This window comes from Lineus longissimus, chromosome 5, assembly GCF_910592395.1.
Source record: "Lineus longissimus chromosome 5, tnLinLong1.2, whole genome shotgun sequence".
Lineage (NCBI taxonomy): Eukaryota > Metazoa > Nemertea > Pilidiophora > Heteronemertea > Lineidae > Lineus > Lineus longissimus.
In genome coordinates this window covers 17,656,949-17,682,570 of record NC_088312.1, presented here as the reverse complement: position 1 = coordinate 17,682,570, position 25,622 = coordinate 17,656,949, and the positions used below count along the sequence as shown (strand labels likewise).

General features: G+C 39.8%; 1 protein-coding gene and 1 long non-coding RNA gene across 2 annotated transcripts in view; both read right to left on the bottom strand.

Annotated features, from left to right (window-relative positions):
- LOC135487857 (E3 ubiquitin-protein ligase HACE1-like) overlaps nt 1–25,622 on the bottom strand; it is a 156,857-nt gene that overhangs the window by 16,761 nt on the left and 114,474 nt on the right. The window contains exon 10 of the mRNA XM_064771980.1: nt 20,832–20,998. Within this exon, the coding sequence (XP_064628050.1) occupies nt 20,832–20,998 (167 nt within the window). The remainder of the gene's footprint in view (nt 1–20,831; nt 20,999–25,622) is intronic.
- Nucleotides 793–2,352, bottom strand: LOC135488744 (uncharacterized). The gene is made up of 3 exons (XR_010447035.1): nt 2,284–2,352; nt 1,803–1,878; nt 793–1,485 (listed from the first exon to the last, which is right to left on the bottom strand). It is a non-coding gene; the product is annotated as an uncharacterized LOC135488744 (long non-coding RNA).

Sequence of the window (25,622 nt, the reverse complement as noted above, 5' to 3'; positions counted from 1 at the left end):
TACTTTCTACATCGCCACTTAATTTCAATTTATCAAAGTTATATGAACGACATAAAAGCAGATGTTCCAGCAGGCAGCATGAAAAATAGTATTCACAAGTGCTTTGTATTGAGGAGTAATGGGCAGCCGCTCTTAGATTTTCTACCTGGTCATTGTTTTTCTTGGTAATTTCGTCAAATCTAATGGTGTAGCTATACAGTTCAGACACACTGTAGCGTTTCCAGTTATCTCCGTGTGGTATTAAGATTTTGGTGCATCCACACTGACCAATGTCCTTATGTTTGCTGGATGTTGCTCTACTATAGAAACAGCCCACAGCCGAACGGTATTGTTGAACAGATATCATCCTTATTTTTTATCTTTTCTACTGGTTAAACTACACAATATAATTGACACAACAGGCGCGACACACTTTTTTCCTAAATAATTTGGTACAATATTTCAATAGTCACAATAATGTTGTACACTTTCTGTGGCCAATACGATCGTCACAATCTTAGCTTCAATATCAACAGGAGTGGCACGCTGTTGCAGGTAGAAGTAGGTTAATATTATCGGTATGGGTGGTAATAGTTCAAGAACTGAACAACCAGAGGGTTACACTCGACCTTCCGATGAATTTTACTCTAGTCTTGACCAGTCTTTTGAATTGTCACAATTAGCTGTGCACTTTTGGTGATGAACAATATTACAGGAACAGTTCCTTTCTAGCTATGTCTTTGTCAATCTATAGATAGGCACGAAAGAGTCTACTATATTAGTGATATACAAGTAAGAGTTTATTTATGAAGAAAAATATATTTATATTATAACAATGACAAAATACAGAATGACGGTTGATACAGTAAAATAGTTGGAATGATAATGAAGAATAGCTGGTTTGACAAGATGCACCTTTAATGAACTTGATGGGAAACGAGTATCGAGTTCTTTCCTTCAGGCTTTCATGGACTATTCTGCTGGCTGGTCAATCTGGAGAAGTATCTTCTTCTTCTTCACATAACTTTGAGAAAGGTTCACCTGATTTTGCTTCGTATGTACGATTTGCTTGGTTTCTTAGTTTGGTTTGCTTATGCTTGTTGTTTGTTTGCTTATGCTGTTTGTTTGCTTATGCTTATAACAGGCGTGCAGCCTGCTGTGCTGCTATAGGTTCTCGTGAGAGAGCCTGGACTGTGCAACTCGTGCAAAGTTGCACGCTGTCTCAAGCAGGAAGACAACTTGAGAAAGCGCCAGCAGCGTTACGCAAAATTTTCCAAATGAGAATTCTCGAGATGAAAATTCAACAAATGGAAAATTATGCCAGAGTTACCCGGCAGGCACAGGTGCACGCTGACACCTGCGATTAAGTTCAAGTGCACGCTGACACTTGAACTTTGTTCTCACCAATGTGAGAGGGCCTTGGTTAAAGGCAAACGCAAGTGCGATGAACACTTGCACAGTTACCAATGTTGGAGTTACCCGGCAGGCAAGCCAAATCTGCGTTAGCTGAAACAAGAAAGAGAAACAGGTTAAATTAGAAAGTTTTGGGAAAGAACAAAAGGTTTAACTTGAACGCAGGCGAAGCCCAATGCATGCCCCCAGAAAACAAGTTGGTGGTCTGGTGGACATCTTGGATTTTGGTTTGGGCCAAAAATCAATACGGAATTTCTTCTACAATAGGAGATCAAACCACAAGAGTTTCAGTTCAGCCATGGGTTGAACTACCATCCCGAAGCGTCCCCCCCATTCTTAATAGATACATAAATAAAACAATGCCTTGAAAGTATGCGTACTTGGTGATCCAATTATGTCAGTGTACTTACATTATCAAAACCTCCAACAACTTCGCACCACCACTTCAGTGTCAACACCACACAACCTTACTTTAAGTGTGTCAATCTTGAAAAGAGACCAAGAAAAAGTTTTATAAAACAGTTGTCATGTACATGTACAACATACTTCATCTTCTGTGCACCATTCGACTGGTTTTGCCATGGCCAGGTACAAAATTATTATGTCATGTACATCATACATAGATGTACATCGTATACCATATTGAGTCATTAATACACATAATCACAAGTGCCACTAAGTGGCGACAGTGTTCGATGAGTACGTCCCTTGCATTAATATGAACAATCATGACGCCTGTAACCAACTAACATCCTCAGACAGACGAGTAAGTACTAATCAATGTAATATCAGTTATCACTGTGCGTATATTGTCGACGTTGATTCCCAATAAAGGTGGCAGACAATCTTCAGACAAGATCATCATATTACACCAGGTTATGTAAGACTTACCGCTGTAGGCCTAGATAAACTTGATCTGCATCAGCAAATACACTCATTCATCTGTTCATAGAAATAGCAACAATAGCAAAAACCTGAAAAAGTACATGAAATACTAGCAGATAAGGCCAACCACAGTTTGGCACCGACAGCAAAGTCACAAGAACATTTGGTCGACCTTACTTAGCTGCACATAATAACATAACAACACACCAGTGAGAGTTGGAGGAAGTCACTGCCAGCCACAACAAACCATGCAGCAACCTATTTCATACAGTACACCCTTTGGCTTACTGCTGAATCTGGTATAGCAGGGACAGTCAGTACATTTTGTACCCAAAGTATACATTTTGATTTGACCCAATGTACTAGCATACAGGAGCAGGGCCAGTGCACGTTTTGTAAACAAACCTGTGCATACAATGTACGTGTAGAAGACATGCATCATTGCATGCATGCTGTGTGTTTGAGTGAGCATCATGACCAAACTTCCAAAAACACACCTCAGACCTACTAATGCTGGAAAATACAATGAGTGTAGGTCCAATATATATTTTAATCAAACTTCGTGTCCCAAATGTTGCATTTAACTCACCAAAAATGCACTAAAAACACTTTGAAAATCCTGAAATCAAGCACATGAGACAGGAAGTGGCCAATGTATGGAGCGCCTTTACTGCATTAATTATTTTGTTATATTTTTCAAACATGAATTTTTAATCTTTTAAATCTATGGCACCAAATAAATAAAAAAAATGAAGAAAATGTAAGATAGAACTCAGAAACGAAAAAAGGAAAAGATGAAAAATAAAAATATTTTTGGCTGTCCTTGACCGCGGTTTGAACTCACGACCTTTGGATTGCCACAATACGAGGAAAAACCCACAAAACATGCAATTTCGGCCATATTTGAATTCCGATCTGGCTGAAACTTGGCATACAAATAGTGGCTTCTTAGATGCATCATTACACAAAATTAAAACTCTTTACATTGAACAACGACAAAACGTACCAAGAACGGTAAAGTTTTCAACTTTGACCTCTGTGAACTTGAAAGGTGGGCCAAATCAAAAACCCGTAAGATATTTGATGTATCCTTGCTAGGAGTACCTACCATGAAACTTTTATCAAAAACAAATCAGTAATAAGCGAGAAATCACACTTTTTGAGTTTTGAGTTTGGGCCCCCTGGTGGCCAAGTTAATAATCAGACCGAACCAAAATTCAGTGTAAAAGGTCAACTGACCTAGGGGGTCATTTGTTCAAAGTTTCAAGTTCATAACTGTTGCAGTTGAGAAACGTGCCATAGTTACACTCAAACGGCAAATTTACGCCATTTGACCTCTGCGACCTTAAAAAGTAGGTCAAATCCGAAAAATCGTGCAACATCTGAGGTAACCTTGTTAGGGGTCCCTGCCATAAAAATTTCATCAAAAACAATTTGCTAATAAGCAGGCTATTGCACTTCTTACTTTTTCTGTTTTGGCCCCCTGGTGGCAAAGTCAAGAATCAGATCAGCCTGAAATTCAGCACCAGAGGTTATCTGATATAGGGGGTTATATGTACCAAGTTTCAAGCTCATAGCTTTGGTGGTTGAGAAACGTGCCATAGTTACACTCAAACGGCCAATTCACGCCATTTGACCTCTGCGACCTTGAAAAGTAGATCAAATTAAAAACCCGTAAGATATATGATGTATCCTTGCTATGAGTACCTACCACAAAAGTTTTATCGAAAACAAGTCACTAATAAGCGAGATATCACACTTTTTAGATATCCACATTTGGCCCCCTGGTGGCCAAGTAGAGAATCAGATCGGACAGAAATTTAGTGTCACGGGTCATCTGACCTAGGGGGTCATGTGTACAAAGTTTTAAGTTCATAGGCCTAGCGGTTAAAAAACGTGCCACTGTTTTTGAACTAGGATACGACGGACAACGACGACGACGACGACGACGACGACGACGACGACGACGACGACGACGACGACGACGACGACGACGACGGACGACGACGGACGACGGACACTGCGGTATTGTATAGACTCCCCTACGGTGAGCCAAAAAGCTAGCCTTATTAACCTTTGGAGGTGCCCACTACAGAAATTTGGACACTCTACCTTCAACAAAACTGTTTACTTTAAAATGACAACAAGAGCTACGCAAAGCGAGGCATGTACCAGATTTTTTTAATGGTCAATAGAATGATATTTTTTGAAGGGGCTTGACTGAAAAATAATTTTCCCACATCGGGCTTGCTTGACGAGTTGCAGGCTAGCAGGGATTTTCGGGACAAAGGTGACGGGCTGGAGGTCGGTTGTGACATGCGACACACCTTTAACTGCAATCACACTAGCCCTGAAAATATCTAGTGGCGAGACTGAGAAGCGAAAATGACTTTCCCTTCCCGACATGAATAAACCACTAAGAGATGAAATCAATGCAACAAGAGGCCCAAGGGCCTGGCGCTCAGCTGAGTAAGCAGATACAATTCATAGTTTAGCAGTTTTACTGATACTTTTAGATAGATTTGCAAGGACTATATAGTTACAATAACCATGGATGCTTCAATTTGTCAACTGTGAAAGATGTAAGTGACATCACATGAAGTAATGCAGTGCGAGTGCGACATTTCCAATAGAGCCAGGATCTATGTCACAGTGACACACGGACAGGATTGGTTTTCCTTCTGGTATCAAAATTGATGTCCTCATACTAGTATGTACTGAAAAGGTATTTGGACACTTACATGATCAGTGTACCATTGAGCTTGGGTCTGGTGCAATACCAACTTGAAATGGGGGGTTAGTGGATTTAGCAAAGTGTTTGGGATGCCCTGTATGTGAAGAAGTAAGATAAAGAGGTGCTTAAGAAAATTAACTTTATTGGTAAAAGATTGACCTGACCTGCAGGTGATTGGAATTTAACAAAGGCTGATTGCAATCATGGAGTAAATTATATAAGAATCACTGATTTGGCAAAGATTATTACAAGACGTCAAGATGGAAAGTGATTGTACAGTGTTGGCTGTAGCACCTGGTGACTCCAGGAGGAACATGTGAGACAGCTGGCGTGTTGCCAAATCCGGACCTACTTTCCGTAAATGCTGAATACGTCGATGAGAGCTCTCGAACTATCATTCCATGCAAAAAATGGCAATGACAACACCACTAATAACTTCAAATTTTTTTCCGGTTATGATAACACAACACGCATCTTCATGATCATGATCTTTCTCAAACTAACTGAATGACCTAATCGCCTTGGACGCACAACCACATATCAATCCGCCCCGACGATCGACACATCCATTCGATTCGATAACACTCGATACAGTTTGATAAATAAACAAAGTTTTCGTGCTTTTAGCTGTCAACATCAATGGCTATGATATACTCCAGCAGAATAGTAGAACTAATAGAACTAATTTCCGAAGTTTCCAATAGTTTGAACACAAAATTAATCAGAACATCACCCATCAGCTGGACTCAGATCTGCATAAATTACGATCAATAATGAGGTCGTCGCTTCAATTTCGCAAAGAAAGTTGACTCCATTCGAAGGTTGTTTTGATCAAATTCCGTTGAACTCATCGTTATGAGGGCATTTGAACACATTCTCGTTGATCTTTTCTATAAACGTGTGAAGTTTCGTACCAAAATACATTTCCGTGAAGGCTTAAATAAGAAAATTTGTCACTTACAAAATCATCGCTCCGGTAGAAATAAAAAGGTCACCGCCATTTTCTTGATGATAGTACTCCAGGTAACCTCGACCGCGCAGTGGAGGGTCGAGCTGCCTCATTAATTTACCCCAGACGTTCATACAGTGGATGCACTGGCAATACCAGCAGTCCGGTATTACCTGGTTCAAGGTTTTCATGTCAGTTCGCGGCGGGAAATTTAAAGCGGAATCATCCGGGGTCAAACAACAGTTTTGCTCACTACCGCCAACTGGTGATATAAATCGACACTAATCTATTTTATATCAAAACTTCTGTATCATGAAGACCTTTTCAACTTTATTTCAAGCTTTCATCTGCTGGAATAGAGCGTCAAAATTTTTTTTTTTTTCATTTACGCATTTTGCCCCCTGGGGAGCTGAATTTGAGTCGAATCGCCCAAATTTTTTTCCGTAAGCAACATTTTCTGCGGTGTTTATAAGCAAGACTAGATTTGAAGTGCCTCGGTTGTATGATTACAAAATGCCCAACTTGTCTACAGATGGCTAGATGGAAGGATGGCAGGATGGATGAATGGAAGGACGGACACCAAACGAATAGCTATTTGACTAGCTCCACTGACTTTGTCAGCTGAGCTAAAAAGCCATTCTCAAGTTATCGTGTGGAAACGACGACAAAAACCATCGCTTTATCATCTGAAGGAAAGTAAATTGCATCAAGCAAGAGTCCAGGCCGCTACATTGCAACATTTTTTTCAATAGTTCCATGTTTCATTTCACATACTGATTTTCAACTCACGTCGTCGAGTACATAAGCGGCAGTTCATTGAACAGTACATTTGGTCACTAAGCCGCTATCCACCATGATCACAGAGGCAAACTATTTTTGTACTCATTCCCCGTGGGCATTACCACTTGCCATTCACCAGAGCTCATTATTCAAATTGCCCAGTCAGAACTGCCACCTATTGAAGCATTGTTTAACTTCATGTTCGCTAATTGAACAAACTTCAATCATACTCAATATCTTGAAAAATGAGAGAGTTATTAAACAAATTATACTTCGTGAGGATAATTTCGTTACTTTTCTCATTGGTTAAGGCTTATGTTGGGGTTGAAACAATCCTGGGAGTAATTTAGACCACAGACGATATTTTTACGCAATGCTAAATGATGTGTATCCCCTGTGTATTACGATCTGTCAACAAAAGAGGCGACATAATAAAGGATTTAAAACAGCATTTTGAAGTTTGAAATGCACAAAAAAGGTAATAGCACGTTCTAAATCTATTCAGCAAGATTTTGCACATGTTATAGCGGAATTTGACAATTTTATCGACAGAAGCCGGGGAAAGAAATTCATTGCGCCTACTGTTTGATCGATTCAAAAATGATACCAAAGATGGCTTCAGAAAAACATCTTTTTGCATTAATCTTTTCTTAAAGAGTAAGTAGCAAGCATTTAAATCGTTCAAAATACAGTTTACCCGTGAGACGTCATACGATGTATATGGCGGCCTCCACTGACCAGAGCGGTTTTTTAGCGGGAATGTCCAGCCAAATGTAAATTGTAGATTTAGGGGGATTTGAAAGTAGGTTGCCATTCACCTCCAATAACTAACAAAAAATAGGAACTAGCGGAATCATTGAAAAGGCCACAATTCATTAGCGAGGATTCCCTCATTCTCTCTGACATCATGAAGGAAGAACCTCAAATGGAAAAGTGCGGGAGTTTTTAAATCAGCTCATACTTGGGTTTTAGCTCACCTGTGCGGAGCTTATACGATACTGTGGCATCCAACATCCGTCATCAGCATCCATAAGCAAAAGCATGTTTCATAACCACTGGGGCTAGATTGCCGAAACTTGGCATGCATTTGACGGAACCCGCAATAATCCATAGGCTGAGGGGGTCCCCGTGTGCATGAGAGGTGCCCTAAGTTTCTTTTCATATTACTAAAGTACACCATGTGGCACATCAAAAAAGTTTGGGTAGGCTTTTGATAACCCGGCAATAACCGAGAAAATGATGTCATAAGCCACGCCCATCAACGCCCTATTGCAACCAAAATTTAGGGGTAGGGGAAACACAAATCACTATATTTTTAAAAGTATACATCACAGAACAATAAAATACCCCTTAAAATGTTTGTATTGAAGTACTCTATTCATTAAAACAATTATTATGCAAATTAGTACATTAATGAGGTCACCAAAGGTCAAAAGGTCACAAAAATCGGGTACAAGTGAAAATTTGACCATTGCGCCAAAATTAACCTGCCAAATCATGGATTCATCTATTTTTACATTTGTAATACATGGAAATGTTAGAAAAGATGCTCTATATTGTTTTGATAAGCATTGTAGGGCCTTTTATGCCTGAGAACATTATATTATATCAATTGAAAAATGCAATTAATGGGTATCATGCACTCAAGCATTATAGCATATTGTGCATGCAGTATACTACCAACACATACATTACTTGAGCAATATTTGACTGTTTTTATGCTTCCTTTCCTGAATATGTTTTATTAACCCTTACTGGACCTTCGCAAAGTAGCTGGACAGCTCATGTTTAGGATCAGATACCATAAACTTTAAATATGGTAAATTGGTTTACATGAAAAAAGACGTGGACAGGTGCACAAAGAGAAACTGGACATGTTCGTAGACTTGAAAGGGAAGGTTGCTTCATCTTCTAATGAAAGTGCAGCCATTTTCCGGAACTTTGAGGAAAACAGCTCTGACCTCTTCAGTAACTTTGACCACTTCATTGATGATGCAAGGAGTAGCAATGAAACCTTCAAGTATTGGGACACATTCATCCATCTCATACAGCAAGTTGAAAACCTTGTTCGTGCTGACCGTGATGGAGATTGGGCACTGCATCTGCAGGCAGTTCAGGCCTTGCTTCCCGTTTTTGCAGCCTTTGATTCGACAAATTACCTGAGGTGGTGTTCTTTATATCTAGAGGATATGCACAAACTACCTGGCACAGCACCAGGGGTACATCAGGCCTTCATGGCTGGTAAATTTGTTGTGAAGAGAACTCACGGAAAATTCAATGCAGTTGGAGCTGATATGGCTTTAGAGCAAACCATCAATAGGTCGCAGAAGAGTGCATCTGGAATTATTGGCAACACAAGAAAGAAGAAATTCGTGGCAATGTGGGAGCTTGTCTATCATGAAATGCTGGCAATAAGCAACTTATTCAGGGAATTAAGTGGAGTTAGCTGCAGTCTATACGACGAACATGTCATCAGTAAAGCCGAGATAGCAACAGGGGAACAGAAAGTTCAAGCCATCATCGCCACAATAGAGAGGAATGAAAATCCATTTCAGCTTGTTCCTGACCAAGTGAAACTACACAATATTCTCACCCAAGAAGTTATGTCCGATGATAGAGGGCGCGGCGACAGTCATGGCCGTTAACTTGAGTTCCGAGTGCTGTCAAAAGTAGTTTTTTCTCAATATTGAGATAACTAGGGAGATATTTGTTCGGTCATATTGAATTATAGTTGTGTGAGGACACTGATATTGTAAGATATCGGGGTAAAGACTAGTAAAATTCCCTTCATAGATGTGTGGAAGGTTTCATTCCTTTCGAACAAGGCGCCATTGTACATAGACAGACCTATGTACGTACATATAGCATTCTTGGAGCCACAAGCAACGATCAAATTGTTCGTCACGCATGAATGGGAGCAGATTAGTGCTGTGGTCAAGACAAGTAGATTATGAGTCAACAAAAAACATCAGCGGAGTGTGATTCGGTGTGGGGCAATAATTGCACGCCTTCCAATGCGACAGGGAAAAGGCAATTTGGTGACCTCACACCAGACGAGCTCGAGAAAATAAGTCCAGAACATAAAGTGTCTAAAATGAGTGACGGATGTAGTGCCCACCGACCGGCAGATGGCGGGGCTGAGGAAGGTGAGGCCGCACGCGATGATGTGGAGGATCATGTGGAGGAGCCTATCAGTGATTGCGATAAGCAAAGTGATGTGGTCACGATACTACACCCATTGCTAGCGTATATGTGGTACGGGCTACAGTCCGGTACCAACGAACAGATTAAGAACGCAGTCATTGACTACTATACTAAAGGGCAAATAATGAATGCTAAAAAGGTCCTTTGGGACAAGGTCGGCAGTGATGTAATAGGTAGATTGAAGGTGAAGAAAACAACGACTGTTAAGAAGGAAGAAGAATCAAATACAATTGACATTATCAACGCATTAAATTCACTAGATAAAGCTAGTAGGATGCCGGTATTAGCAGTACCTGCTGTGGATTTAGGTTCCATTCCTCGTTCCCTGCCGAGGGAAATGAACAATATTTCGATTATCGAGAGACTAAATAAACTCGAAGAGAAAGTAGGTACGGTAGAGGATAGGGTGGTCAAGAACACGTTAGTGATTACCGAAATCCAATCTAAGGTCGACGATCGGGGCGATACAGGCAAGGGGGGGATGGGGACTGGTCCAGCCATGCCTCCTGCGCCTAGTGGAATTGCCACTGACTGGAAAGATTTCAACCTGATGAGTGGAGAGATAGTGCTTGGGATCTGTCAGCAGAACAAGGACCGCACCGGCAGAAAGTAAATTGCTTGACAGTCATGACAGTTATGCTAAGGTTCTTCAGAGTCAGAGTGCGGTCAGTCCCTCTCAGACCCGAGTAGTGAGTGGGCGCGGGAGACGAGGGGGAAGAGGCAGAGGGAGGGGTACTGCAAGACAGTCTTCAAATCTTATGGTACCGCCAGCTGTACTGAGGCTAAGGGGGAGCAACAGCTCCTTACGTTCTAAAGGAAGTGTCGAGTCCGATGACTATACCTTAGTGACGAGAAAGAAGGTGAACAAAAATCGAAATGTGATTATGGGTAGTAAATCTGACTGTGTGATTAAGGGGGCCCCTGAGCCCAATAGAGACCAATTTATCTTCCGACTGGACGCTGAAACAACTGAGGATAAGTTGAGGAGTTTTATTTCTGACAAAGGGTTTAAGGTGAACGAACTTGAGCTTAAGTCCAATGAGAAAGCCAAGTATAAGTCTTACAGACTAAGGGTTCCAAAATCACAATTCCAGCGGTTGTTCGACGAAAACATGTGGCCGGCAGGTGTTGGTATTTGGAAATACTTTGCTCCAAAGGAGTCCCAAGATACAAATTAATGATGATGTGTATAAAGACAATCTTACTTTTATTGACTGTCATGAGTGTGTGGAATTTTTGTTCATACAACAGTAACGGCCTTGGGCCAGGACGAAAGGACTACATTAGTGAACTATTTGGTAAGACTGAGTTCTTGTTGTTACAGGAACACTGGCTCTTTAATGGGAAAATTAATGAAGTTATAGGTGGCATTGGGGAGAATGTAAATGTCCACGGGGTATCTGGTATGGAAGATACTTCCTTGTTGGCCGGGAGACCCTATGGTGGTGTAGCTATAGCGTGGGATGCAAATTTCAAAGGAGTTGTTACTCCGGTTGAATGGGACTCTAAAAGGGTGTGTGCTGTAACTATCAATGTCGATTCACTTGATAACTGTATTATTCTGGTTAATGTTTACATGCCAACGGACAATGGTAGTCAACACAATATGACTGAATTTCAGAACACTTTGAGGGAAATAGCTGCTATATTGCAAGCGCATGACACACCATATGTGGTCATAGGTGGTGATTTTAATACGGACCTAAGTAGAATGCAGTCGCAATTTAGGAGGGCATTGATGGAATTTGCGGCAGAAGAAAATCTTGTTTTTGCTTTAGACCAAGAGGTAGCACAAGTAGATTATACTTACGAGAGTAAGGCGAATGGTGGTAGATCCTTAATTGACCAATTTATAGTATCTGAAAGCGTGTGTGAACGCATCAACCTGTATAAGGCTTGTCATATGGGTCATAATATATCTGATCATTCCAGTTTGCATCTTGGTATGGATGTCCCTCAAATGGTACGCGGCAACCCTAAGGCAAATGCGCCTAGGTTGGAGGCGGTGCGGGAAAAGGCTAAACCGGGAGACATAGTAAATTACGGTGTCTTGCTCGATGGGTACTTGGGTGATATACATATCCCATTTGAGGCTATCAACTGTAGGAATCCTTTTTGCGATATACATCATGAGGAAATTGAGTTGTTCCACAATGCAATTACTGAGGCATGCTTAAATGCCAGTAAGGCCACAATCCCAAGTTCAAAAATTAAACAAGCTCCGGGTACTGCAGACTGGAATGATAAGGTGAAAGAATACAGAGAAAAGGCCATTTTATGGCATTCTATTTGGGTAGATAACGGTCGACCACATAATGGTATAGTTGCCGACATACGTCGACGGACTAGGGCGGTTTATCATTATGCGGTTAGGAGGATTAATGAAATGGCCAGGGCCATTGTGCTCACCTCATGTGGAGGAAAGATGGATAAAGAGCATGGTATTGTGTCATGTAGTGTTAGGTTTGATGTAGGTCCAAGCAATTACAATTTCCCCAAAATGGCCAATTTACAATACATTCGACCTCTGTGACCTTGAAAAGTAGGTCAAATCAAAGAAGACCCGGGTGACACATTGAATGGTTGTTAGAATTAGATGTACCTATGATATAAAATTGTTGCCAATCGGGCAAGTCATTACTAGGAATAATGGCATTTTGAAGAGATTAGGATTTGGCCCCCTCCCTGGAGGCCAAACGGCAAATCAGATCGCACCAAACTTCGGTACCTAAGATCACCTGACCAAGGGGTACATGTGTACTTAATTTGTGATCAATAGTCATTGCAGTTAAGAAACGTGCCATAGTTACGGCCTGACGGCGAATTTACGACATTTGACCTCTGTGACCTTGACAAGAAGGTCAAATTAAAAAACTGTGTGACATATACTGTATGGTGGTTAGATGTACCCATGATATCAAATTGGTGGCAATCGGGCAAGAAGTTAAGGAATAATTACATTTTTAAGGTTTTTGGATTTTGCCCCCTGGTGGACAAGTGGTGAATCATATTGGACCAAACTTCGGTCCCTAAGATCACCTGACTAAGGGGTAAATGTGTACCAAATTTGGTATCAATAGCCATTGCAGTTTAGAAACGTGCCATCGTTACATCCTAACGGCCAATTTACACCATTTGACCTCTGTGACCTTGAAAAGGAGGTCAAATCAAAAACCCGGAGGATATATGATGCACCTTTGCTAGAAGTACCTACCATATTTTTTTCAAAATTTCCCGACTACTATTAAGGGAGATATTGCATATTTTCACTTTTAACGTTTGGCCCCCTGGTGGCCAAACCATGAAACGAATCGGACCGAAACTTGGTCTCCAAGGTGTCATTACATAAGGGTACATGTGTACCAAGTTTCAACTCAATAGCTCTAACAGTTACGAAACGTGCCCTGCTAACGGACGACGGACGACGACGGACGACGACGACGACGACGACGACGACGACGACGACGACGACGACGACGACGACGACGACGACGACGGACGACGGACGCCACGGTATGGGATAAGCTCACCTCTGCTAAGAGGTGAGCTAAAAAGGATAAGGAAAGGTCAGCGGCCAACAAATTAGCAAACAAAATGGAAAACAAGAATAGCAGGGATTTCTGGAAAGAGGTCAAAACAATCAATAAGGGTAAAAACGTCCTTCCTAATACGATGGATAAGGTTGAAGGGGACGAGGCAATTTGCAAAGTTTTTGCAGATAAGTTTAAACGTGTATATAATTCAGTGTCCTACGACGATGGTGATATGGAAGTGCTTTTAAGGGACATAGACGTTGGGGTTAGAGAAAAGTGCTGTATGGGTCGTTGTAAGGAACGTCATGCAATTTCGCTTGAAGAAGTAGAGATGGGTATAAAAAAACTGAAGAAAGGGAAGAGTGATAGTATACAGGGCCTGAAAACAGATAACTTTATACAGGGGAGTCCAAGGTTGAGAGTTATGATTTCATTGTTATTATCATCAATGGTCAGTCATGGTTGTTGTGTAGGAGACTTTGTAAAAACTACGGTGATACCAATTCCGAAAAATAGTAGGAAGTCGATTAATTCCTCAGATAATCACAGGGGGATCTCGATTAGTAGTACATTAGGCAAGATTCTGGACTATATTTTTCTTCATAAATACATTGGGGTTCTGTCATCTTCCGATGGTCAGTTTGGCTTTAAAACTGGTTTATCAACTGCAACCTGTGGTACCGTTGTGAACGAAGTTATAGAGTATTATAATAAACAGGCTACAAATGTCTACTGTATAATGCTTGACGCTTCTAAGGCGTTCGATAGGGTACAGTTCATTAAGTTATTTCGTCTTCTATTAAAAAAGGGGTTATGTCCTCTTATCGCTCGTTTTCTAGCTGTGTTATACACCAATCAGAGAATAAGTGTGAGGTGGGTGACCAGAGTTCAAATGTATTTACAGCCAGAAATGGGGTGAAGCAAGGTGGTGTTTTGTCCCCAATCTTGTTTAGTATCTATCTTGATGAGCTGTTGTTTTCATTAGAAAAGTCGGGGGTTGGATGTTATATTGGCATGTTGTTTGCTGGTGCATTTGCCTATGCTGATGATGTGATTATTTTAGCTCCAACGTTAGCAGCACTAAGAAAGATGCTCAAAGTTGCGTCCAGTTACTCGGTCGAGTTTATGATAACATTCAATGCGGCAAAGAGCAAGTTTCTTATATTTGGGAAAAATGGCGGTATAGATATAGTGGTCGAGTTTGAAGGGGTGGTACTTCGTCCTTCTATTTCAGAAATTCATCTGGGTGTGATTTTTCCAGAGTCTTCAATGAATAAAAAACTTCAGAGTGGTGTAAATGATCTGTACAAAAGGACAAATTTATTGATATCACAATTTCGGTTTGCAAGTATTGATGTTAAGTATCGGTTATTTAAATCGCACTGTATGTCTTTATATGGTTATCAGGGATGGGATCTGTCAACGCAAGGCATGGAGAATATATTTGTTGCATGGAGGAAGTGCATTAGAAACCTCTTTCACCTGCCGTATCGCACTCATTGTGCCCTTCTTCCACTAATATTAGACGATTTGTCTATAGAGTTTCAAGTAGAAAAACGATTTGTGAAATATTTTGTTAGCATCTTTAAATCTAAGAACATTTATGTTGAGTTGTGCAAAGACATTATTATAAACGGTAGTCGTTCAGCAATTGGGAAAAGCTTCAATTTTACTGTGAACAAGTATAGGTGGGACCGATTTGAGCTCCCAAGTTTACCCCAAATGACTAAGGATGTTGTACAAAGAAGTACTCAGAATTGTAGTATGGACTTGAGACTGGTGGCAGCCCAAATTAAGGAGTTGCTAGGTATTAGAGAGAATGGGTTAGGTATCTTGACGATGAATGAGATTGGCGACATCATTTTTCATCTGTGTGTTAATTAATTCCCACTTGTCATTATTGTAATACGTCTAATTAATGCACGCACTATACATGTAAATGCACTGCACCATTATGCACTAGGTTAAGAAGTGTACTCTTTTGATGTACGAATAAACATACATATATATTAGAAACCAGTTACTTTCAGTGATAGAAATCGGGACCAAAGCATATGAAACACTGAGAAAAGAGCGCCTTGTTGAAAAGTCGGTGAGGTTCTCATCAACTATTCATCGGACGAACCTGAAGACATTTCTCAGCATACATAAACATGAAAAAGAAAAGAAAGGGTAGTCTTCTGGAAAAAAGAAGGAAGATGCCCAAATGAGGCGATCAATTGAGGTCGCCCGTGCCAGAGGAAGGACTATGGAAGAATTATTGCAGCATGACGTTTCCTCTACCTCATACTTGTTTGATCAAGAAGACCTGATGACAAAACCACAAAAGAGTGCACTTGTCCAGGATCTAGAGACAAAACTAACCAATGATGATGAGAGGGTTCCCGCAAAGGACAGTGAGTTACAGACTGCCTGTATAGCTGATGTGATGGCTAATATCAGAAAAATAAAAACGAAGGATATACAAAATTTTGGCGATTTCTGTGATCAGTTCCTTGACTATATCACTGCTGTTGGTCGGGGGCCGGACAGGCTGGACTTAGTGTTTGATTCTTATATCGATGGCTCCATAAAAGATTCAGAGAGAAAACGCCGTCAAGACAAAGCCCCAATCGAAATGAACTACATACATTATGACACGCCTTTACCCGTAGAAATGGACCGATTCTGGTCATCCAGCAATAATAAACTGAAACTCCAGATGTTACTTCACACACAGGCTATAAAGCGTGGAATAGAAACACCATCCACAGTCCATGTTGTGGCAAGTTCTTTTTCAGGTGCATCTGATGGTGCTACATGCAAGTGTGCCATAAATGGCAATTCAGCAGAAATACCAGACCTGCGTCCAGAAGTAGAAGAGGCAGATGCTCGTATCATCCCACATGCAATGCATGCAGTCAGAAGTGGAATTCAACGTATTGTTGTCCTGTCTGGAGACACAGATGTGTTTGTTCTCCTTATGCACTACATGGACATTCTCAGTTCTGAAGGTCTAAGAGAACTTTGGATAAGAGCAGGTGTTGGGGATTCAACAAGATACATTCATGTTCACATACTCGCACCAAGAATTGGAGAAGAACTTTGTTATTTGCTTCCACTAGTGCATACCTTGACTGGCTGCGATTACACTAGCAAAGTGGGGACAAAGCATGCAGCCTTGAATGCTAATCCATCTGAGGATCTCAAAGATTTTGATTCTGAACCAAGTTGTACTGATGATTTCGCAGCATCCTGTGAGGCATACTTGGTACAAGTGCTAAGAAGGAACAAAACCTGCACAACAATGGATCAGTTAAGGGACTACATTTATCATCACAGTAAAGGGGTCTCCTTGGATCAGCTTCCCCCTACCAGCTGTGCAGTAGAACAGCACATCCGTAGAGCCTACTATGCAACTTATCAGATGGTGACATTGTTGCAACCACATAAGCCCACAGTATTGAGTCCAACTGCCTTTGGCTTAAAGAAAATGGATGCTCTTTTGCTGCCAACTAAAGGCCTGAATCCAGTCCCTGAAGAATACACAATCCTCTGCAACTGCAAGAAATGCAGCAATGACAGATGTGCCTGCTGCAAAGCTGGACTTCCCTGCATAAGTTTCTGCAAGTGCCAAAGTCTCCAGGGTGAAGAACAGACTGTGCAATGCAAGAATCCATCTGGTTCAATTTGCGGTTAGATTCTCAGACCAACTCACTGTGCATGATGACTGCCTCTGTGCATGAAAACATAATGATAGGGATGGGTAAATGTGCAGGAGTTTGACTCTCAGAAACTTTGAAATTTCCACTTCGTTCCTGTAGACCTCTTGGGTTACATGTAGGGACCATTTATTGAACTAACTTGCCTAGATCCACGTCTTTTTTCATGTAAACCAATTTACCATATTTAAAGTTTATGGTATCTTATCCTAAACATGAGCTGTCCAGCTACTTTGCAAAGGTCCAGTAAGGGTTAATAAAACATCTTCAGGAAAGGAAGCATAAAAACAGTCAAATATTGCTCAAGTAATGTATGTGTTGGTAGTATACTGCATGCACAATATGCTATAATGCTTGAGTGCATGATACCCATTAATGGCATTTTTCAATTGATATAATATAATGTTCTCAGGCATAAAAGGCCCTACAATGCTTATCAAAACAATATAGAGCATCTTTTCTAACATTTCCATGTATTACAAATGTAAAAATAGATGAATCCATGATTTGGCAGGTTATTTTGGAGCAATGGTCAAATTTTTACTTGTACCCGATTTTCGTGACCTTTTGACCTTTGGTGACCTCATTAATGAACTAATTTGCATAATAATTGTTTTAATAAATAGAGTACTTCAATACAAACATTTTAAGGGGTATTTTGTTGTTCTGTGATTTATACATTTTAAAAAATATAGTGATTTATGTTTCCGCTACCCCTAAATTTTGGTTGCAATAGGGCGCTGATAGGCGTGGCTTATGACGTCAGTTATCAAAAGTCTACCCAAACTTTTTTGATGGTGTACCTAAATAAGATGAAAAGAAACTTAGGGCACCTCTCATGCACACGGGGACCCCCTCAGCCTAAGGACTACAAGGGGGTACCGTCAAATGCAACTATAATAGATGCAAGAATTGTAAATTCATGATGATATCTGATCACGTGCAAAAAAGCAATATCACCAAACAGAAATATAAAATCAAGCAAAGGATAAGTTGTAACTCAGAAGGGGTTATCTACCTCATTGAATGCACCAAATGTGGTATACAATATGTAGGCCAAAACATCCAGGAAACTGAAAGCCAGACTCGATGAACACCGATCAGATATCTCCAGAAATAAACACAACTCGGTTGCCAACCACTCCAATAGACACAATCATGATGATTTCATGAAAGTCTACGGACTTGAGAAATTCCCTACGGCGCAATGCAATGAAAATTGTCTGCTACAACGCGAGTCTTACTGGATCTATACACTTGACCCGCCAGACCCCTTCGTCTAAATGTAATGAACCAACTGGTCTCAGTAACTGAAAACTGTACATAACACTTACTTTCCGTAGTCGTTCTAATGGCGTTGAGTGCACTATTTCTGTCAAATTCATGATTTTATCATCGTTTTTATGTGCACTTCTGTATCATTTACTCTGTACCTGATCTGCCATTTTGTCAACAACATCACGTGACTTCGGACTCGGAGATCTACCGGAAACTCCCGAAGCAGAAACTCAACAGTACCTTCACGTTTGACCACTGTCCTCTGGCCAATCAATGACTTTGTTTATCCTAGATGTCAACAAATGGACACGTGGACAGGGTGTCCAGGTTTTTAATTACGTTTGTCACCAACTTACGTCTTCTGTTGTGATTATATATAAACTTAATCATTCTGTCTGTACATTGACTTAGAAAAAGGATCCAAATATCTGAAACGTCAGTCGATTTACAACGTTGTAGTGTTGTTTTTTCTATCAATCTTGATTTTATGGTACAACCTACACGCATCCTATGGCAGGATCCGTTGTCTCCGATACAGAACCAAGACTTATATATATGGACTCCAGCCCGAGAGCCACACTAAAACGGGTTAGAGACAACAGAAATTCCTACTTTCAATCAATGCTGGAAACATTCTGACCTTGACCTAACTTTCACGGTCACAGAGGTCAAACTCTAAAATTTTACTGATAGTGACACTGTTTGTCAGTATAAATTGTCCCAGACTCCTCCAATTTGATATATGGTTGGCAACCGAGGTTCATTTACTTGATTATTTGAAGGTTATAACTTTGGGCAAATCTTACTAGTTGCGATGGTGTTCCTTGGACTGTCACAACCCAGTAGATGCATGGATACAACTAGTAACTGCAGTCAGGACCATTATAGTCTGGGTGCTGAGTGACTTTTATTAAAAATGCAAGCTACAAATGATTTGATCGGTTGTGGGATAGAGTACGCCTACTTGACCATAAAAACCACATTTTTAAGTTTTTCCAGTGATAGGTGCAGGAGATAGAGGGGTTAGAATTTTTGTTAATGGCTTCATCGTTGGACCACGAATGGAAGCTCTGTAAAGGAGCACAAGCATCAATGTACAGTCCATCCAGAAAGTAAATGTCCATGGTTTTTTAAAGATATCACCGAGTATGGTATATTTAGTTGGGCATATATCTATGCACCTAATACCATCCCTTCATTATGCAACAAACATTTCCAAAAAGGTGAAAAAAATCACTTTTTTTATTTCATGTGCCTTTTCAAAAATTTCAAATGAGCCCATGAACTGTGCTCTATGACCATAATTGTTTGGCACTTGCAATTCCATAGAGTGTGTTCGATAGTCATGACAAATGCACATTTTTAGTTAGGATTTTTATGTTATTTTTTAAATCTCTTCCATAACCTTTGATAAAGACCCCCAATCCGTCATGTATAAGCTCAGTTGACCATAAAGACCCTGACTGACAGCATTGCTGACTATGAGGGGTGTTCTCAAAGGTCACCAGCAGTCTGAACAAAACAATCACCAGTAGCGAGCTAAAACTAATCTTCAAAATGAAAGAATTTAGCAGGAATTTTCCTGGTAATGAAAGCTAAAAAAACCTTTGTTGCATCATAGTTCACCCAAACATTGTGAAAAAGAACGAAAATAAAATAAAATAAAATAGTGACTTTTTGGACATTTTTATAATTGCCTGTTACATAATGGAGAGACAGAATTAGCTAGGTCCAAATACATCAGATACATGACCAACTAGATATACCATTCTCGGCTGAAAACCGCATTCACTTATCTTATTCTATTTCTGTGATATTAAAAAAAACCTGTGGACTTTTACTTTCTGGAAGGACTGTACACATAAATCTTGAACGGTTGGATTTAGACACAATAAATGTATTACCAACAGAGAGACAAATGGTGCCTCTGAGTGAGATAAGCATGTTTTTATTTGTTTTTAAGTAATAGTGTGGTTGGAAATTACATTTTTATGTATTTTGCCTTGATTTTGATAGAAACCGATTTAAAATGTCATTTCCTATAACATATCAAAAGGATCGAGGCTTTTTAAAGTTCGAGAAATAAACTGTACAGAGGGGAAAATGTCCGAATGCAATGCACTACGTCAATGTACACAAATGCATACAAAAATGCAATTCGTTACCATAGTTACTAAGATGAAAAGATCCTGTTCGGTTTTGAGGCAAGGATCTATAAAAACCAAATTTCAAAGAAATCAGACCAGTAGTTCACCCTCCAGAGCCCCCAACGATGTGGACTTATCATTTACGAATGGACTATAGCTATCACAAGGTTTTATAGTGAAAGGGTGCAGTGTCCAATTTCCCAAAGGCACCAACAGCACATCACTTACCTGCCAGTCACAAACTGTAAGAGCTGAATGCAGTCTTTGTGGTCAAACTTCTGTACTGTTTTCCAGAACCAAACAATCTGATCCGAATCGACACTATAGCCATTATACTCTGTATTTGACTTCCAATCAGCAACATCTATTTCTGGAATGCCAGACAACATCAGCTCCTAAAAGCAAAAATCAGAAAGGAGAGTTATTAGTGTCGAAGTATGCCCGCAGATGGTGTCTCATGTCAGCCGGATGTGCGTGGATATGACACCCTCAGCAATGCCAATGCCATATTGAAAGTGCATTGTAATCTGTTCATATTTGTCATTGAACAAATTAGCAGTAGTTTGATAAACAAATCAAACAATTACTGAAACACTAAAAATAAAAAGATGATAATGTTATCAATTGTTACAATACACAATATTAACATAATGTCTATATGGGATTATTTTACTCACTTACATCATGGTTAGTGAAAACGAAAGCACGCCAAAAATGAAATATGGTCAATGAACAACGATATAAAAATTTAAAGTATTGTCAACCAAATAAATGTTGCCAATACTAAACATTTCTTAATCGAAGAACAACAGCATACATTATGAAGCCTGTATGGTCATGACTACGTGCAAAAATATTTTCGTCTGCCTTATATATTTTTGCCATGTGGAAGATATCCCCTTTTTTTGCGCACGACTTAACCCCTTGTACACTCTAAATGAAAAGGTACAGGGCAATGTGCTCATCTATCTGTAGTCAATAACAGGAATGGTTACCGTTATGGTTACAACAAATTTGACAACAGTGACCTTGGAATTGACGTCAAGGTCAAAATCTTTCCAAAACTATGAGTCATGACAACCTTGATCTGATTAATAAATGATATACATTCAATGATCACACAGTGAATATTTTTGAGAAATGACTCCGTATGATTATTCCTACACTTTTGTCAACATGACTACAGGTGGCCGATGACCAGAAGATATTTCAGCCCAACAGGGGCCGAAAGGACCGGTATCCAGTGTCGATATATCAAAATTGTCAAGATGCTCACTTTCGTTTCCCGAGTCAGTTTATATAAATATTCTGTAACAAAACTGTGCTTAAATGGTTTCTAAGATGGCTGTGTGCCAAAAAAAACCCCCGAGCTTTGCTCTATCCATCTGATTGTTCAAACAACTTCATATAATGAGTGCTATTAAAAGTTGAAGGATGTTACAGATATTAAATCTTACTAGTTACGATGGATCACAACCAAGTAGACAACAAGTAGCAGCAGTCTGAACCTTTACATCAATCCGTTGAAGTTCAGCTTGAGACAAACCAGTCCATTAGATGCATGATCACAAGCTAGGACAACTACATCTTGTAGTAAATGTAGTCTGGACCATTGTATCAATTCTTTCGAAGTCCAGGTTGTGAAAACCAGTCCAGTCGATGCGTGGTAAAAACCTTTGGGCAAACAGTTAAGGACCTTAACATTAAATACTTTGAAGTGCATGAAAATCAGCCCAGTAGACGCATGGTCATAACCAGAAACAGTGTGGACCTTTATATAAATTCCTTTGAAGTGTAGGTTGGTTGCGACAAACTAGTCCAGTGAACATGGTCCAGCCTAAGCCGGGAGAGCCATGCAGTAATTGTCAGCGGCTTTACATCAGGGACAACCAATAGTTTCAAAGTGCAAGGCAAGGACCAAGGGGTATGATTTTCTTAGCCCGCATTGATAGCAAGTAAAAACTTAACAGATATACTAGATTTGTTCAACTACCACATACGGTTTGCTTTATTTAATCAATTTTGAGGTGAGTATTAGTGAAAAAGAATTTAATACTAGAATTTACTGGTTCTTCTGATGACTGCGCGGATGAGCACTGAAGTTTTATGGGAGATGCAAGGTGTTCGTTTGGTTCTATGAGTATAAGCTCAGCTCCTCTCTCAGTTATCTGTGTTTTGGTCACCAAAAATGTTCAAATGCAGCTGTAGATTATTCCTGTAAAACATGATGAGAAAACATTTTAATTTTGATAACCAAGTTTTATAATACAAGACCAACTATTACAGATAAGGGGCAAATGATTATCAATCAAGGTAAAGGTAGGAACTACTGAGAACATGCTAATGATCAAGGAAGTTCATTTACATGATTGAGAATATGATAAGAGTGTGATGATCGGCCCCTGTTGGATGCATTGTGCTATGTACAGTGTGCATTTGTGTATCGCATTGTTTGTTGTCATTTCAAGTCTCTGGAGTAGATTGTCAATAGCGCTGTTTATTTACATGGTCAACCTCACCCGATGACTTCAGAATGATGTTTATTATTGTCTTGTTTATTCACATTAGTTCTGCTATGTGACAAGAGTTATTTGTTGAGTAATCTATCTTTTAGAGCCGGACTTTGACATCATTTAGATCAGATGCTCTGCTGTCATTTTGACAACTTTAGGTATCACATGACAGTGACTTAGCACACGATTGTTTCGTCTACTTGTGCACAAATTAAACCGAGTTTCATCGAGCGATAAAAAGCATGATATCTAACTAAAGTTGTTGGTGAAAATGTAAAGTAATTAAATATACTGACTGCTGATCCAACAGAGGACAGCAGGGTTTAACACCTCCTTTGAGTTGAGGATATGGGTCATTGCTGCTTTGTGTGATTATTATAAAACCAGAGATGTATAAATAAGCCTAATTCTAAACAATGCAGTCTATAGCCGTACGTACATCACCTGAAAATGGACCACCTATCTTGGTTCGCGAACCAATGCCGCACCATCGAAAATCCACCTAGCGCGTACACCAGCGCTGCAGCTAGTTATAAAATCCGGCAACAGATGGCGCGCAAACAATAAGCAGAAAGCGCCATTTCGAAAGCGCCGCCTGTCGCCGAACCATCTAACTAGCTAATTGCCGATCCATTGGCGCGTACACCACGACAAAGCCGAGCTTTTAACAAGCCAGGCGAATTTGGACCATCAAGCTTGATGGGACAAATTCGCCCGGCAATTTGTATTGGCAATGGAATGCCGAACCAATTTGTCGCGGCAATGTGGTGGTGTACGTGCAATTAGTCCACTAATATTTCGTGGTGTACGCGCAGCTTGTGTCACCCTAGGTAGATATTAATTACCAGTATATATACTGTGCTTAATATATTTATCATTGTTTAGTGTAGCTTAGGACTACTAGCTCTGACTGGAAGCATGGTTGATTTTTGAAAATAGTGACTTTGATGAACAACAATTATTCAACAAAGATTGTGAAAGTTATTTTGTTCTTAGGATGCTTTATATTTGGGCTAGTTTTGATGGAAGTTTGACAAACTGAATATTAGGTCTGTGCATGAATACATGAGCAGTTTTTGCTGTGAAATGTATCATCTTACAAAAAAAGAGGATTTGTAAGCACTCTATTTGCATAAATCTACAAAATAAATTGTATAGTTTCATTCTAAACAATGTTTTCTATGTCACCCCAGGTAGAGATTAATTGCTAGTATATATACTATGCTTAATGTATATATCATTGTTAAGTGTAGCTAGGACTACTCTGACTGGAAGCATGGTTGATTTTTGAAAATAGTGACTTTGATGAACAGAAATTTTACAAAGATCATAAAAGTTATTTTGTTCTTAGGACGCCTTATGTCTGGACCAATTTTGTTAGAACTTTGACAGACTGATTATTAGGTCTGTGACAACATGGATATATGAGCAGTTTTTGCAGTGAAATGTCTCATCTTACAAAAAAAGGGGATTTGTAAGCACTCTCTTTGTATTAATCTACAAAATATAGTGTTTCAATATTGGTCAAAGTCTTGCCTAAATTTTGTTGTAAGCTCCAAAATGATACCAAAATCTTTATTATATCTCAAAAATTGACAAAGTTATGAAACGTCAAACCCGGTGATGACAGGCCCATTTTCCTTACTTATCTTAAGGAAAGAGCTCAGAAAATTGGACTTGAAAGTGGGGCATCAACAGATGCAGAAAGTCCATAGCAACCATCATAATGAGTCCATAAAACCTATCGATTTCTTTTCATAACTAGTAAATACATTTGAAAATGTTTAAAAAATGTGTCATTTTCCATCTTTTATATAAAATTTCATGGCAAAAGTAGACAAGAATTATAATGAGAACAGATGGAAAAGCTCAAATTTTGCGCTTTTTGAGGCAGGAACACGTCCGTCAGTATTTACGACGGCTTCAAGTTCTGCATCTGCATCATTAAACATGGCACCCTCTCTTAAAACAACAGGGTCCTCTACATCATCAAGAATTGGCCCATCATCACCTGATTCAGACCCTCCAGTTGATACACTCAATACCATCATGACCATTGTTGTCTGCACCACTAGCACTGCCATGCATAACAGTAGCATTATTATTTGCAGCATTTTTTACCATTTCTAGCAGTTCAGGGCCTAAATCACCAATATTCAATGTATCAGTCAAATTGTTAGCACCTAACAGTGTCATCGTCACTACCAGCATTTTGGACATAATTTTCAAATAATTCCGAGTCTGAATCGTATTCCTCATCTTCGACTTCAGAATCACTGGTTTCCGGGTCAGACCCGTCAAGAGAGTAGTCATTGATCGTTGCTAAAACAAAGTCTGGGGCAGAAATGTTATGCATATTCCATTCTCGTATATCGTTCAATGCCGTAGCAACCTTTGCCTGCTTGCTTAGAGCCATTTCAGAGGTAAAATCCCTGAATTATTGCAAGAACTAATGCACAATCGAAATTCCTACCATGGGCGCAGCCATTACGAGCCTCGGCTTGAA